This window comes from Schistocerca piceifrons, chromosome 1 (genome assembly GCF_021461385.2).
Source record: "Schistocerca piceifrons isolate TAMUIC-IGC-003096 chromosome 1, iqSchPice1.1, whole genome shotgun sequence".
NCBI lineage: Eukaryota > Metazoa > Arthropoda > Insecta > Orthoptera > Acrididae > Schistocerca > Schistocerca piceifrons.
The window spans coordinates 224,348,200-224,364,508 of NC_060138.1; the positions used below are offsets into that span (position 1 = coordinate 224,348,200).

Consider the following 16,309-nt stretch of genomic DNA (forward strand, 5'->3'; position numbering starts at 1 on the left):
TCAAATTTCTAGCAAAATATTAATCCTGAATATTTTATTTTATTTTTCTGCTAAAACGCAGCTCTTCTTCTTTACACATGCAAAATTTTAGATTTGTACATTAATAAATATGGGTGTAATGATTTTTGTAAATAAATGTTTGGATTTTCCATTACATTCCCCTTTAAAACGTAAACAATGTGCTTAACGCCAGGCTTTCTTTTGAAGGATACTACTCTTGGAGAAAAGGGCATGCATAGTTGAACTTTCGGAAATTTATGTATGTGTGCAAAGTTGAACACAAAAAAGGCATCATTTGAAAATGGAGCCAAACCTCAACTTAGTGGATTGATTACTTAACTGGCACTATAAGCGTTCAATGGAAAAATTTAATCTCATACTTATTACAAGTAATAAATGCCATATTTCAAAGTTAGCGATATTTTTTTTTCTCAATAAAACCTTCATGACTCTGCAGAGTGGGGGTAGGGGGTTTGGACCACCTCGTCATCGTCACCCCTCGTCTTTGTCCCACCGTATGTATCTACGCCTGTGTATGTTACAGATACACAGATGCTACACCTGGCACAGAAGACATCAAACAGTACCCAGCCTCAGCAGTACCTCTCCTCGATTTTGACTGATACTCTTTATAATAAACATGTATATGACGATGATATCGAGCATTTGCACGATTCCCAAAAACTAAACACAACTTTACCCTTCCATGATATGTCACAGGTAGCAAGAAGGCTGCCATTGCTCTTATTTGCCGTCCTGCATATCGCAGAGCTTTTTTTCCTTGGCACTTCTTTGCTCTGCTCTTAAACCTGATTCCATTGGTTTGCAGTGGCGGATTTGCATATTGGCCCATTAGCAGGAGCCTATTGGCGGCACCTTAAGGGCGGTGTCATTTTTTGCTCTGTACTCATTTTAACCTTTTACGTTTTAAAATAACTGCACCTACAAAAAACAAAAAATTTTGATATTGTTAAACAACAGAGTTTCAGGGAGAGCATAAGGGAACAATTGACAGGAATGGGGGAAAGAAATACAGTAGAAGAAGAATGGGTAGCTTTGAGGGATGAAGTAGTGAAGGCAGCAAAGGATCAAGTAGGTAAAAAGACGAGGGCTAGTAGAAATCCTTGGGTAACAGAAGAAATATTGAATTTAATTGATGAAAGGAGAAAATATAAAAATGCAGTAAGTGAAGCAGGCAAAAAGGAGTACAAACGTCTCAAAAATGAGATCGACAGGAAGTGGAAAATGGCTAAGCAGCGATGGCTAGAGGACAAATGTAAGGATGTAGAGGCTTATCTCACTAGGGGTAAGATAGATACTGCCTGCAGGAAAATTAAAGAGACCTTTGGAGATAAGAGAACCACTTGTATGAACATCAAGAGCTCAGATGGAAACCCAGTTCTAAGTAAAGAAGGGAAAGCAGAAAGGTGGAAGGAGTATATAGAGGGTCTATACAAGGGCGATGCACTTGAGGACAATATTATGGAAATGGAAGAGAATGTAGATGAAGATGAAATGGGAGATACGATACTGCGTGAAGAGTTTGACAGAGCACTGAAAGACCTGAGTTGAAACAAGGCCTCCGGAGTAGACAACATTCCATTGGAACTACTGACGGCCTTGGGAGAGCCAGTCCTGACAAAACTCTACCATCTGGTGAGCAAGATGTATGAAACAGGCGAAATACCCTCAGACTTCAAGAAGAATATAATAATTCCAATCCCAAAGAAAGCAGGTGTTGACAGATGTGAAAATTACCGAACAATCAGTTTAATAAGTCACAGCTGCAAAATACTAACTCGAATTCTTTACAGACGAGTGGAAAAACTAGTAGAAGCCGACCTTGGGGAAGATCAGTTTGGATTCCGTAGAAATACTGGAAACACGTGAGTCAATACTGACCTTACGACTTATCTTAGAACAAAGATTAAGGAAAGGCAAACCTACGTTTCTAGCATTTGTAGACTTAGAGAAAGCTTTTGACAATGTTAACTGGAATACTCTCTTTCAAATTCTAAAGGTGGCAGGGGTAAAATACAGAGAGCGAAATGCTATTTACAATTTGTACAGAAACCAGGTGGCAGTTATAAGAGTCGAGGGACAAGAAAGGGAAGCAGTGGTTGGGAAGGGAGTAAGACAGGGTTGTAGCCTCTCCCCGATGTTATTCAATCTGTATATTGAGCAAGCAGTAAAGGAAACAAAAGAAAAATTCGGAGTAGGTATTAAAATCCATGGAGAAGAAATAAAAATGTTGAGGTTCGCCAATGACATTGTAATTCTGTCAGAGACAGCAAAGGACTTTGAAGAGCAGTTGAACGGAATGGATGGTGTCTTGAAGGGAGGATATAAGATGAACATCAACAAAAGCAAAACGAGGATAATGGAATGTAGTCGAATTAAGTCAGGTGATGTTGAGAGTATTAGATTAGGAAATGAGACACTTAAAGTAGTAAAGGAGTTTTGCTATTTGGGGAGCAAAATAACTGATGATGGTCGAAGTAGAGAGGATATAAAATGTAGACTGGCAATGGCAAGGAAAGCGTTTCTGAAGAAGAGAAATTTGTTAACATCGAGTATAGATTTAAGTGTCTGGAAGTCATTTCTGAAAGTATTTGTATGGAGTGTAGCCATGTATGGAAGTGAAACATGGACGGTAAATAGTTTGGACAAGATGAGAATAGAAGCTTTCGAAATATGGTGCTACCGAAGAATGCTGAAGATTAGATGGGTAGATCACATAACTAATGAGGAAGTATTGAATAGGATTGGGGAGAAGAGAAGTTTGTGGCACAACTTGACCAGAAGGAGGGATCGGTTGGTAGGACATGTTCTGAGACATCAAGGGATCACCAATTTAGTATTGGAGGGCAGCGTGGAGGGTAAAAATCGTAGGGGGAGACCAAGAGATGTATACACTAAGCAGATTCAGAAGGATGTAGGTTGCAGTAGGTACTGGGAGATGAAGAAGCTTGCACAGGATAGAGTAGCATGGAGAGTTGCATCAAACCAGTCTCAGGACTGAAGACCACAACAACAACAACAACAACAAACAACTTGCTAGTTTAAATAAGCCATAAGAACGAAATTCGACAATACAAATTTGGAAATATACCTAGTTTACTTGGTGACTGTATGAAAATTTAACATTGGGTTTCTATCTGGTATCGTGTTCATGATTGTTCAAAATATTTTGAAGTAAGCTGTTAGGATGGCAAAATACAATACAATGTTTGAAACATTTTTATTCTGAGAAAACCCTACCGTATTTTCCTCATGAAAATACTGGGACCCTTGAACAGCTGTGATAAACTAATCAGCAGTTTCTTAAATATTGTAACATGTCTGGACCTCAGTATGTAAACCTCACTCTACTTAAATTTCTTGTAGAAATTGCAGGGACGTCTCAAGTCAGCCCTCCATTACTGCAATTAATGTAAACCCTCTGTGGTCTTAAGTATCTGAGCTTTGATTTAATGACACCCATTTAACAAAACATGTTGGTACTCGGAATGTTTTACATTTTTAATCACATGTTTATACGAAATAACATGAGAAGAATATTTAATAATGTGTGAAATATACTTCAAAACAGTTTAAAAATTATATTTATTTATTTAGTTACTTTTTTGGCGAAAAAAGGAGAAAAACAAACTACCGTTTTTCTCATTTATTGTGCTGCAGCCTGCACGATATCAAAGTTCCCACTCTGTGCAATTGAATTGTACGTGGCATTGCAAATTTTATGTTAAACTTCTTAACTCAGCTTTTTTCTTTGAGGAAACGTTATTTTTATTATATGTTGGAACAAAAAGTGCATTTGCATGTAGACATAAGAGCAGTGTTCACACAAATGACATCATCCCATATCAACTGCCAACAAGGCTACTTGAACATGTGTAGTCTGTCTTCTCTGCCCACAGATTCGATTGGATTGTTTGGGGGTAGAGACAAAACAGCGAGGTCATCGGTCTCATTGGATTAGGGAATGACGGAAAAGGAAGTCAACCATGCCCTTTCAAAGGGACCATCCTGGCATTTGCCTGGAGCCATTTAGGGAAATCACGGGAAACCTAAATCAGGATGGCCGGACGCGGGCTTGAACCGTCGTCCTCCCGAATGCGAGTCCAGTGTGCTAACCACTGCGCAACATCGCTCGATCTCTGCCCACAGAAACCGCTAAATTGTTATAAGAATAAGTGGAATAAAAGTCGATCCAGTGTGTCTCACTGCACGATATTGCAAAAATTATTTGCTTTTTAAATTAGAAATACGGTGTCAAGAATATTCATATTTGCATCCCAGCTTAAATTCCAGCGACGCGGGAAACAGAAGCCAAAAAAGGGACTGTCCCATTTTCTTTACCAGACGATTCCAACCAGCAGGTGTGCTTCTACTGTTCGCTGACAACAGCGGAACAGGCGACAATGAAATTAAATTATTCTGCATTTTCGTTCTTTCATAGCACAGGTACATCTACTAATCCGAGTTGGACAATTCATTACCCTGCGTTAAACGGAAAAATCTTTGTGCTCATGTGCCATGTTTAACGTAAAAAGCTTTGTGCTCATGTGTGGTAGTACGATTAGAACTGGATACAGACTTTCTTTCTTTCTTTCCTTTACAAATTTTTGTTTTGTTTTGACTGTTGGTTGACAATTCTGTAAGTGCCTTAACATGAATAACAGTGAAAAAAGCAAATGTGCAAAATTAAGTGGGGCGGCATTTCAGAAATTATCGAAGAAAGGTGAGAACGAGAAGCCAATGTTTTAAAAACGTTTGGCAGAGTAGATAAAGTTTTTGCAAAAAATGTTGCTGGTTCGACTTAAAGAGTTCAAGTAGTATGGATGATATTTCTGGCATTGCAGCTGTTGTAAAAGAAGTACAGACAGACGAATCAAAAGTCAAAAATGAAGAAAAGCAAATTGTTCCTGATTTCGAGTTTCACGACGAGAAATAATCTCGTTAGCGATGATGGTCCTGCAGAATGGTGTGTCAATCAACAATCGACATTCTCTTACAATGTGGCAATAATCAAAATTGTAACTTCGATTTTTCTAATTCAAGACGATCGATAAAACCAGATATTTGACCAAAATGTATTTTACTGTAAACTTTTAAGTGGTGAATCAAATCTGTGCGATTTCCTAGTATATTTCTGCAGCACCGGTGCTGGTTTTTGTACACCATGTAAACTGTTCGGAGGTAAGGCCGCGACTGCTACTAATGGTATTGCAGATTGGAAAAATATTTCTAATAGTTTACCTCATCATGAGAATTCACTTGAACACAAAAATTCTGTGTTATCAGTCTTAACAAGAAAAAAAGTGACTTGGAACAGCAGATAACCATTTTGAGTCATATGTTGAGACAGAAAAAATGTACTGGTGCATTGTGCTGAAAAGGATGTTTGCAGCAGTGATGAAGCTAACAAGTCGTGGGCTTCCTCTACGTGGACACGTTGAAAGGTTCCATTTATTACATAATGATCAATTTATGATGTCTCTTGAACTTATAGCCGAGTTTGATCCTTTTCTTGCAGGGCACAATGAACGATATGGAAATCCAGGGCAGGGAAATACAAGTTATCTTTCTTCAATAATCTGTGATGAAATAATAGAGCTTCTTTCTGAACGAAAAAAAAGAATTATCATAAGTGAAATAAAACAGGCCAAATATTTCTCTATAATAGTATATTCTACTGCAGACATTTCACATACTGATCTATTATCTTTCATATTAATATATGTGAACGAGAATGGTGAACCTGTTTAACTTTTCTTCCTGTTTTTACCAAACCCGGGACATAAGTCCAAAATCGTAGCTGAGGCCGTACTAAAAGTCCTGTCTACAAATTCCATTGCTATTACTGACTGTAGAAGCCAGTCATATGACAATGCAAGCAATATGTTGGGAACCTACACTGGTTTGCAGGCACACATTAAAGAACGAAATCCGAAAGCACATTATGTGCCTTGTACAGCATATTCTTTGAATTTAATTGGCACTAGTGCTGCAAGTATGTACCATTATAATTTTTTCTATGCTTCTTCGCAGCACTGGGATAAACTCCTTTCTTTCATGAAACCAGGAAGCAAAACGGTAAAAAGCTGATCAAAAACATATTGGTCAGCAAAAGAGGAAGTGTGTGTAAGTCTATATAAAAACTAAGAGGCCATTATCAATGCCCTCACACATATTGCCAATAATCCGTTTGAAAAACCACTTGTGCGAAATGAGGCTTCAGCTTTATTGAATCAAGTCAGCAGGTTAGAAACAGTATTCGTGATGACAGTTTTGAAGGACGCACACTAGAATTTTGATAGTGTAAATCCGAAATTGCAAAGTGTAAATATTGATTCTAAAATAGTGCATGAATTATATGAATCACTTGTAGGATTTATAGCTTCTATTCGTGACATGTTCGACTATTATGAAAATAAATCCATGGAGATTGTGACTGATATAGACTATGAATACACCTATAAAAGATCACGAAAACGCAAACTTCATGATGACGAAGGAGCAGTCTCTGCAGAAGTTTTTCTGATTGGAAGGGAAAAGTTTAGAGTTGAAACATTTCTCCCAGTACTCGACAACTTACACACTGAATTAGTGAGGAGGAAGAAAAACTATAGAACACTGTTGGACTCCTTCACAGTTTCAGTAACCTTAAGAACAGTTCGCTTGACGATATTGCTGAACATGCAGTAAAATGCCAAGCATCATATGACACGGATTTAGAGCCTTTCTTACCTAGTGAATTTCGTGGAACTTTTGAAATCTTCTGAGATTAGTGATGTACCAGTCGAAATGAGTAAATTTTTACGAAAATAAAGATTACAGTCCTTGTTTCCGAATGTTGACATTGGCCTTAGAATATTTTTATGTATGGCACTTACAAATTGTTCAGCAGAACGCTCGTTTTCGGCTCTTAAAAGACTGAAATCGTACCTACGTTCTACGTTATCTGAGGAGAAACAGAACGCCTTGTCCATTCCTCACATTGAAGCCGACCCCCTGACTGATAACCGGCTGAAATATGAAGATATGACCAACGAGTTTTCTGTCGTCAAAGTCAGACGCAAACATTGCTGACTGGTGAGTTTGTTTATTTATTCATAATAGTTTACAAAATTTTACAATTGCCGATTGCAGACCGCTGAACTAAAACTCGTTTACGCGCAGACGTGACCGAAGGCGCCCGACAATACTAAACAATACACGAATGACCCAGGTCGCTCGGCGCTGTACAGTCAAGTCATACTGATAATGTACTATATTAAAACTGATGCGTATTCTTGGCGTCTGCTGAAATGTATAGTTATCCGGGAATATACGTTATTGGAGAGTACGCTCAAATGAAAAAGTGTTAATAAATAACGTAGTTCAGTTCTGTCAACAAATACGTAAAAGCTTTGCTTGTACCGTTCGAAAGAGCTATGGTTAGAGCAGTAGCTGCAGTTCAAAACTGTTCAGCCCTTACATGAATTAAATTTGTTGTGTACACTTATTATGCAGCATCTAGCTACACAGACCCTAATGTTTTACACGTTAACTATTAGATTATAAAACAAGTTTAGTTTTTCCACACTAGTCTGTAAAATTATGTAATAGCAAATTCCGTTCTGTGTTTGTTTGTCTGTACTTAGTTATTAGCTCGTGCACCGAAATCTCTGTTTCATTTTCATATCTTACGGTTTCCTATAGATTCACGTATTAATACCGAACACGTTTATTTATGTGCTACACATTCAAGTTATTAGATCGTAAAGCGACAGTTTAATTTTAATTTTGAGCGCTTCTCTGTAAAAGTATGTATTAATTTCTTATGTATGACACGTTCGCTTCAATTTTTACATCGTAACACAACTTTTTTATTTTCATTTTCGTGTAAAAGAACATATAAAATGTGAATGTATAACACAAATCCTTTGTCTCCTACACCCTCTGCTGAATTTTTAGGCCATAAAAGAAAAGTTATTTGCTTGTGTTTGTTTCTGTTGTCTTACGACAGAAGAATGTGTTAACACAATGTAGTTTTAAGTTTGTTCTATCCGCTGCCGTACTCCAAGTACAGTTCAGGAACCATACTACACCAAACATTTTGACTGAGCGCGACTAGACCGCTGACGCGTCCTTCAGAACAATGAAAAACGGAGTACGGAAACAGCTCTCAGCGCTCCCGCCCGAAATGGCAATTGTGATCGGGTACTACTTATTATTTGAAACATGTTTTTTTTTTTGGGAGGGGGTCATGTAGTATGGTGTGAGTCGGGGCGCAAAATTTTTAAATCCGCCACTGATCGTTCGTTTTTCGACCACTTTTATGGCCCATGTTAGTGGTCCCAGATGCACGGACAACATAATTGCCGCACATCTCGTGATTTTCTCGATTGAAACTAACAACACAAAAGAGACAGTTGAACTATTGTGATGCTCACCACGTCAGTGTGGGCGTGGAAGGGCTCACCCTTAAAAAAAAAAGAAAGAAAAAGTCAGACGCTAGACACAAGTCTTTCCGTCAATCTTTTTGCAAGTAAATCAACATCTTTGGCAAGGTACAAACAGCAGTTTGACGGCTGAAGAATGGCGAGAAAACGATTGTAAACACACTGACGTAAGTAAAATGTGTTAGTAAGAGGCAAATTGACATTCACGTGTAAATATGCCTGTTGATGAAGTGTGCTGCAGAATGTTTGTTTACGACAGAAAGGAATGTTGTGATCCTGATTAGCTTGAAGTATCGCGTAAATACTATTTTTTTAAAGGACAAACAAAATTTTCAGTCGTTATTTACCGACAAAAAATTTCGCAGGTTTCATAACACGCAGTAAATGCTGCTGAATGATTAACAATTGTGAAAAATTGATTCCTAAAGTGCTAGGTGAGCATGAGCATATAAGCTTGCATTTGCTACCCTCGTCCGTAGGGTAATACATTCATGTACAAAACACCTTGATTTTAATGGAATTGACACTTTTGTGCGCAACGTTAGTCAACTGCTACAGCTACAAAGCTTTTTTACTGGACTTTCAGATAAGATGATTTTAAATTTTTGCCACATATAGATGTTGAACTTGGTTTACATTTTGTTGATTAACTACTTACAGAATATGTCACTATGTTTTCTATTGTGAATCTTTCCGTAGATTATGTACGCAACGAAAGGTCCCAGTTTGAGAATTGGAGAAGACGACCTAAAGTGTAAAAATGGTTGCGGATTTTATGGTACGCCAGAATGGGGGGGTTATTGTTCTCAGTGCAACAGAGAACAACGGAGGAAGACTGGCCACAGCAGTTTATCTTCAGTTGAAAGGTAAATATATTTTTCACTTATTGTAAATGCCTGAGTGAATTTGTTGAAAAGTATTCTGTCTGTTATGGGGGACAGCACTTTTGTGTATTGACGGTGTATTGGAAGTGTTTTTGACGTTGGTAAGTGTCATAAGAGCATTGGTTATGTCTTACTAATTACAAGCCAAAGTCAAAATCTTTTCCATAATTCCAAAACGGCAGGACAGCACGAATATATTTCAGCCTTTGAACTTGAAATGGACATACTATATTAATTTCCTGGCAGTAGGCCTATAGTAACAAATTGTGTGTGTCCAAATGCATGAGATGTCAAAGCTGAAGTTCTGCAAGATCTGAAAGTGATTTCTGTGATAACTGAAACCATTAATAGAAAATTGCAATGTCTTTGAATAATTATTTCGAAAAAATAACCAAATCACAGTAGACTTATTGAAGGCAACACAGCACTGTGTTTTGCAATATTGTTACTACTCTGTACAGACACAACTCATGAATTACATCTGCATCTCGAATTTTGGCAGTACCCCTCTATTTTCAGTAAAACAGAGGTCTTGGTTGGAGTCCCAATGTCTCTCACATTTTTAATCAGTTGAAGTTTCTTAATGGAAAATCTGATTGAGTAAAAGAAATTGGTGTGAAGTAAATCTTGAACAAGTGCAGTGAAGGTTGTGGTACTGGTGTTGTTGTTGTTCTGATTAGAACAATGACATCAAAATCAGCACTACTTAAAAATGAAAGTTGTTGTGATGTACCAATCTCTTGCATAACTCAAGCTGTAGATGATTTTGGAAGGTGATAACTGCGTTGTGGGTTGGTGAAGCCAACAAATTTGCCATGACAATCCATTTTCCCACTGTTGTCTAATATCTGCAAAATTTTACTAGCCTATATCTGAAACCTTTAATGACAAGAATATACCTACTCCAAACTCCTATATTCCAAAGGATGTCCTAGTAGTTTGTGTGAAGTCATAGTTGCCACAGTGAATGGTGAAATAGATCCTTTGTTGATGTTGTCATTGATCAAAGTTGACAGTTTTTAGTCAAAGTTGACAGTTTTTATTCTATGTTATTTCTTTCTTTTGAACAAAACACTGATTTTAGTCAAGGACAAAATGTTACAAGAAATGTTAGCAGTGCTGACTGTGAATGACATGATTTTTGGTGCTTTCTAAGATAGAGTTGGTGGCATTCATGTGGAAGGAAGAGACATTGTTGAGGGTAATATTTAGAAGGATTGTGAAGAAAGAACACAGCTAAGATGCTATGGTACAGTTACACATCAACCTTTTTTATTTTCTGTCAGCCCCATAGCAAACAGTGCCTGAAAAATGGAAGTTTAGTGTTTCTTTTGTGTGTGTGTGTGTTTGTGTGTGTGTGTGTGTGAGAGAGAGAGAGAGAGAGAGAGAGAGAGAGAGAGAGAGAGAGAGAGAGAGAGAGAGAGAGTGTGTCATAGTCTAGTTGTCCCTATTTCAGTAGCAGTTGTTAGATGCCTCTCTACAGTCTCATATCATGATCTCCACCTGTAAGAGGCATTTTATTGTTATGGTATTCGCTGATCTTTTTTGCTCATTGTCTGTGCTGTCTTGATTTAATCATTGTCATGTTTCCAGCCACATCTCTCAGTATTTTTTTGCTAATAAGCCTTTCCATTTTTCCTCTATCCTCTCACTACCATTCTGCCGTAACTCTGTTCCGGGTTTCTCTTTTTATTCTGTCTGCTCCTGTAACGGTACTCACTTTACCATCTCCCTGACCTCTTCATTTCTCATCCTGTACATCCTTGGTACTCCTACTCTGCTTCTGCAATATTTCATTTCATATGCTTGCATTTTGCTTAAATTCTTTTTTTGAAATTGCCAGGTTTTAGAAGCATAGGTCAGGACAGGCACATAGTAGGTTTGATGTATTATTCCCTTGATCTTCTGTGCGAGCCTCTGTTCCACAACAAAATACCGACATTTCTCAGAAATTTTACTGTTTGCTTCCCTCTCCCTTTGACTTCATCATTTCTCCCTTTTGTTTCCATCACAATTTCAAGATTTGTTAAGCTGTCAACTTTTCTGCTGTTCCTCTGCCAGCACGAATCTTGGAATAGTCTCCCTCTTCAAGGTCCCAATTACGATCTCTGTCTTCCTTACATTATATTTCATACCAGATAAGCCAATCACCTCTGCTCATGTGTCTAATTGCTGGTGAACCCCATCTTCATTACATCATCAGTAAAAGCCACTGTTATTCAGAGGCAACATTCTTTATATCATGAATAGTTCAAGGTATTGAAATGCAGTTTTTGGCAAGTGATGCTACTTTTTTAGTGGGATTCAGAAGCTTTGGTATAATGCTTGTTAATGTTGAAAGTGAAACTCACACAAAAGTATACAAGAAATGGGATGAAACAGAAATGTAAGGGGACGAAATTGCACTTACCATGTCAGTGGATGTTATGTTGCATGCCAATACTGGTAATGATTAATGTGATGAGTGTTGGGAACTGAGTACAATGAATGGAGTTGTTTGTCGATAGGGAATGAGAATGTATGTTCATAATTTTCTATGGTTCATACATAAAATTACTGTGTATTTTGTTCTGTTAGGTTACAATTTAATCATGTTGTCACAGTTTTTGCCGAAACTGGAAGTAAGACTTACAAGTAGGTAATTGCAATGACTGATGTATGTGTCAGACTACACTACACATCAGTCTGTTATTGGATCCTATTTTTGTTTTATGTATGTAGTTTGAAGTAAAAGTGAAAATCTGTACCAAGGTGGGGAATTGAGCCTGTGTGTCCTGCTTACTAGGCAGGTGTGTTAGCCACTAAGCTCCCCTTGGCACAGTGCATCACAAAAAGGCACAGATTATCCTGGCATGGCTCCTTCCTGAATCTCAATTCTCACTGCTGCCCTAGTCTACTTTCTGTTCATCTCTAAGGGGGAATTTAAAGTAGTTTGGGGTACCAATGAGAATCTGGATCAAGGAGGGATGCATGGCAGGGTAATCCATGCAGTTGTGTAAGTCACTGTGTCAAGGTGGCTTAGTGGCTAATGCACCTGTCTAGTAAGCAGGAGACCTGGGTTAGTTTCCTGGTCTTGGTACAAATTTTCACTCACTGTTTCAGTTGGTAAACACAAAATCATATCTGTAAGAGACCAGTAAAGTCTCTGAAATTATGTCATTTAATTTGCCTATTTTTGTATTCATTTCTTGTCTTCGCCAACACTCAAGCAAATTGTCAGTCCCTGAGATAACTAATTTTTCCATTCACCAAATAAATACAAAAATCTGTATCCAACTTTAAAATTCATAATAACAAGATCAGTGAAAAATATTTGGCACTCTCCATATCAAGAACAAAAGTTATCAATTCGTATCTGCTGTCAAATGAAATCTTTAGATTCAGTGATTTTCATTGGCTGCATATACCATCGCCCATTTGGCTATGACAAACACCAATGAACTGCCAACATCAGCATGCAACACAGCACCTGCTGACACCATAAGTGCACCTTAGCCTAATGTGGCTGGAATCAGCTTTTGCAGTCCAAATACTGCCAAGTGAGTCTCATGCTAAGCTCCATCATTATACGCAGAAAGAAAATAGGCCTGCACTAATAAGCTAAAATATATTTCCTCTTGACCCTCACTTTACGCGACATAGAGGTAGAGTCAGCTAAGATATTTGTAGATTGAACTACATGCTAACTTCTAACAGATCATAAGGGGGTTAGGAAAGCTGTTCCAAATGTACATACATACTCGTGTTTAAGTGAACAGCTTTTGAATAAATAAGTAAACTACCACAAGGCTTCATGCATGACAAAGTTTCTCAAGAGAGTCCCACTTGACAGTGTTTACACTGCATTAGTATATTCCTTCCAAGTTGCCTGTCAGTTTTAGCAGATTTGTTGGATTTTTCGTGAAAAGTCATGAGTGCCAACATAACAAGCTTTATGTCACTATACTCGTCCTTTCAAGAGCTTTTGAATGCTGGTAATAAGTATACTGTTCAATTAAAAAAATTTTTTTCAAATGATGTCTTCTCGCTTTCAGTTGTTAGTTGTTTCAGTTATTTTATGATTGCAATTTTGGCGTTATGCCATGTTTATGTTAGACAGAGATAATAATGTAATATGCTCATCGAAAAACAGTTGATCAGTGATACTGGTCAATAATCCCTTTCATGTGCTGCAATCTTGAGTGGATTATATATATCATGACAGGTGACACATCTAAAAGTGTGCACTTGAATACAATAGAGTAAATGTCTAAAACACTCAACAAAAAATATTTAATTCTAGTTCTGTTACTTGATTATGTATTGTGGTTGTCCCTTGAAGGTGCTACAAATTTCAGTTTATTCCAGAGTGTCCATTAATCTGTCTTCCTCTAACCTATCTAGTGCAAAGGGCATTAAAGACGTTTTACACAGTCGTCACTAATTTTTTTATTTTTTGCAGGAGTAAAATGAAATTTTTTGTGAACATACTTGGAACATTTAGCTATACATAGAGCCTACTCAGTGTAGCCTCCATCAGCTGTGACCCCATCAGCTGTGACCCATCTGGTCCAACGTTCTTTCCATGAAGTAAATGCACTTTGTTGAAATTCTGGGGATTGACTTTTACACCATTGTTTGACACAGGAAATAAGGTCTTTCTCACAGTCAAATGTTTTACCGCACAGGTGCGCCTTCAGATGACCAAAGAGGTAAAAATCAGACAGAGCCAAGTCTGGACTGTAGGGAGGACGAGGAAAAATTTTCCAACCCATTTTCCTGATTTTCTCCTGCATCATAAGGGCTGTATGGGGTTTGGCATTATCATGGTGTAGTCTGATGAGCCGACCCTGAAGCTGTGGTCTGTGGGTCTTGATCGCACATCACAGAATGTCCAATGACAAACAATAACGGTCCCAGTTCATTGTGGAGCCAGGATCCCAAAAGTCAATGAAAATGACACCACGCTGATCCCAGGAAGAGGAGGCTATCACCTTTTGGCCTGCTGTTCTTGAAAGTCTTGGTTTCTTCTTCCTAGGGGAACCCGGATGACGCCACTCCATGGGTCGGGTTTTGCTGTTAGTTAGGGGAAAAACAACTATGTTTCATCCTGGGTAATGACACCGTCAAAACACTGTTTTCACTCTTCAGTAAAGGCCTTCATGAGACTCTCGCACCCATTGTTCCTCATCATTTCCATTTCGCTTGAAAGTAATCTGGGCACCTAACGTGTGTAGACTTTTCTGTACGCTAGTGACTGTACCTGTGATACCACACTACCCAATGACAATCGACTCATTTCAGTAAGCTGTCGTGTCGTCACACATCTGTCGTTTTGGATGATTTGATCAGTGGTCTCCTTATTCACATCTCTCACTGCAGTCAATGGTCTACCGCATTGTGGATTGTCCAGTAGAGAGAAATCACCTTCTTTAACCCTTTCACGTCAGTACTGTAATTGTTGCATTGTGCACTGTGGATGAGCGCCAGTCCCACCTGGTCGTGCCCTCTGTATGGCACATTTTTCACACTGCCTGCAGCGCTACTCTGTCCTGCTTTCACACTTATAGTGTTATCACAATTATTGGACTTTATACTATATATTTCTTCGGGAAAATATTTATACAAATCGCACATGTTTCTGATAGCTCGTACAAATAGTCATTGTCATGAGGCTGTTCGTTATTGGCGAAATGTAAAAAAGTGCAAGATATGTTGAAATCGGTCTCTAGGTAGCAGTTTAGAAAATATTGGTGTATGAATAATGGTGCGTGGGTCAGACTTCCACACAAGTGGAGCGTAGTGAAGCGGAGAAATATGACGTGAGGCAGAACTGCTACAGCAGTCCTGGCTGGGCGGCACAGGCCATACCCAACTGCTGCAGCAGTACACCGACTGAACAGCACGCTCTCGACTTCTACAGAAGTTCACCGTAGCGAAAGGGTTGAACCTCTGCAACCACCTCTGGATACTGCTGTGATCCGCTGTGCCTCCCCTTAAACACGGAGCAGCTTCCTTTGAATTGATGTGGCAGAGTCATTGCCAGTCTTGAAGAGGAACTCCATACCCTCCATCGTCACAACGTAGCATCTACTTCATAGTCCATTATGTCTCACCTGTAAATAAAAGAAAATACTTTTATATACCAACTTATAGCTAAATGTTCCAAGTATGTTCACGAAAAATTTCATTCTCCTCCTGCAAAAAATAAAAAATTAGAGACGACAGTGCAAAACTTTTTGAACGCCCTTTGCACCCTTAAAGATTTCTCCATGTTGCTGGGCCAGTATTATGATTGTAGTTTTGTAGGTGAGCACTAAATGAAGATTTGCAGTTCTTGCTTATGTTTGTGTGTTCCCTGAATCTGATAGGGAAATGTCTATCTGTTTTCATCATATACAAATTTTCAGTTTTGATTCGTACATTAGTTTTATGTATATCATTGGCACTATAGTAAGGTACACATTACATTGTAATCTCTGCCTTAACGTAAACCTCTATGTCAAAATTTTGTTAGTATATGAGCGTGCTAACAAACAACAGAGTGATGATCATGCAGATAATACTAACATGGGTAGCACCACATAGGGATACTGGGCTTTAATTTCAATACAAAGTCCCCCTCCGTAGGTGTTGTTGATGAAGGGACAGAGATGTCCACTCTTTCCTGTTTTCTTTTTGTTCTCTTCCTAAAATATACCATAAATTTATAATATCTTGCTTCCAAACTCAAGTAATTTTTCTTTTCACCTTCACGTGATGCTGCATGGGCAACAGTGCCTGCGTCTCAACTGTGTAGCTTTATTCTGCTGTGCGGTGGTGGCCGTGGTTTGCTAGCTGTCTGTGTGGAGCACTACAGACTGCATAAAGTAATAAGATGGCAGACCTAGTAGTCATAATGCAGCTTGTGTGTGTGTGGGGGGGGGGGGGGGGGGGGGGGGGGGGGGGGAGAGATGGTTATGTGAATGTCAACAAACCACAAAATTACTTGTATGT

General features: G+C 38.5%; 1 protein-coding gene across 2 annotated transcripts in view; it reads left to right on the forward strand.

The window, feature by feature from the left end:
* The first annotated feature begins 8,526 nt into the window (after window positions 1-8,526).
* The window catches only part of LOC124783652 (rab5 GDP/GTP exchange factor), an 82,788-nt gene continuing 75,005 nt past the window's right edge, over window positions 8,527-16,309 (forward strand). For both annotated transcript variants that reach the window (XM_047254039.1, XM_047254038.1), the window contains exons 1-2: window positions 8,527-8,617; window positions 9,150-9,316. In XM_047254039.1, coding sequence (XP_047109995.1) covers window positions 9,153-9,316 — 164 coding nt within the window. In that variant the 5' untranslated portion in view covers window positions 8,527-8,617; window positions 9,150-9,152. The remainder of the gene's footprint in view (window positions 8,618-9,149; window positions 9,317-16,309) is intronic.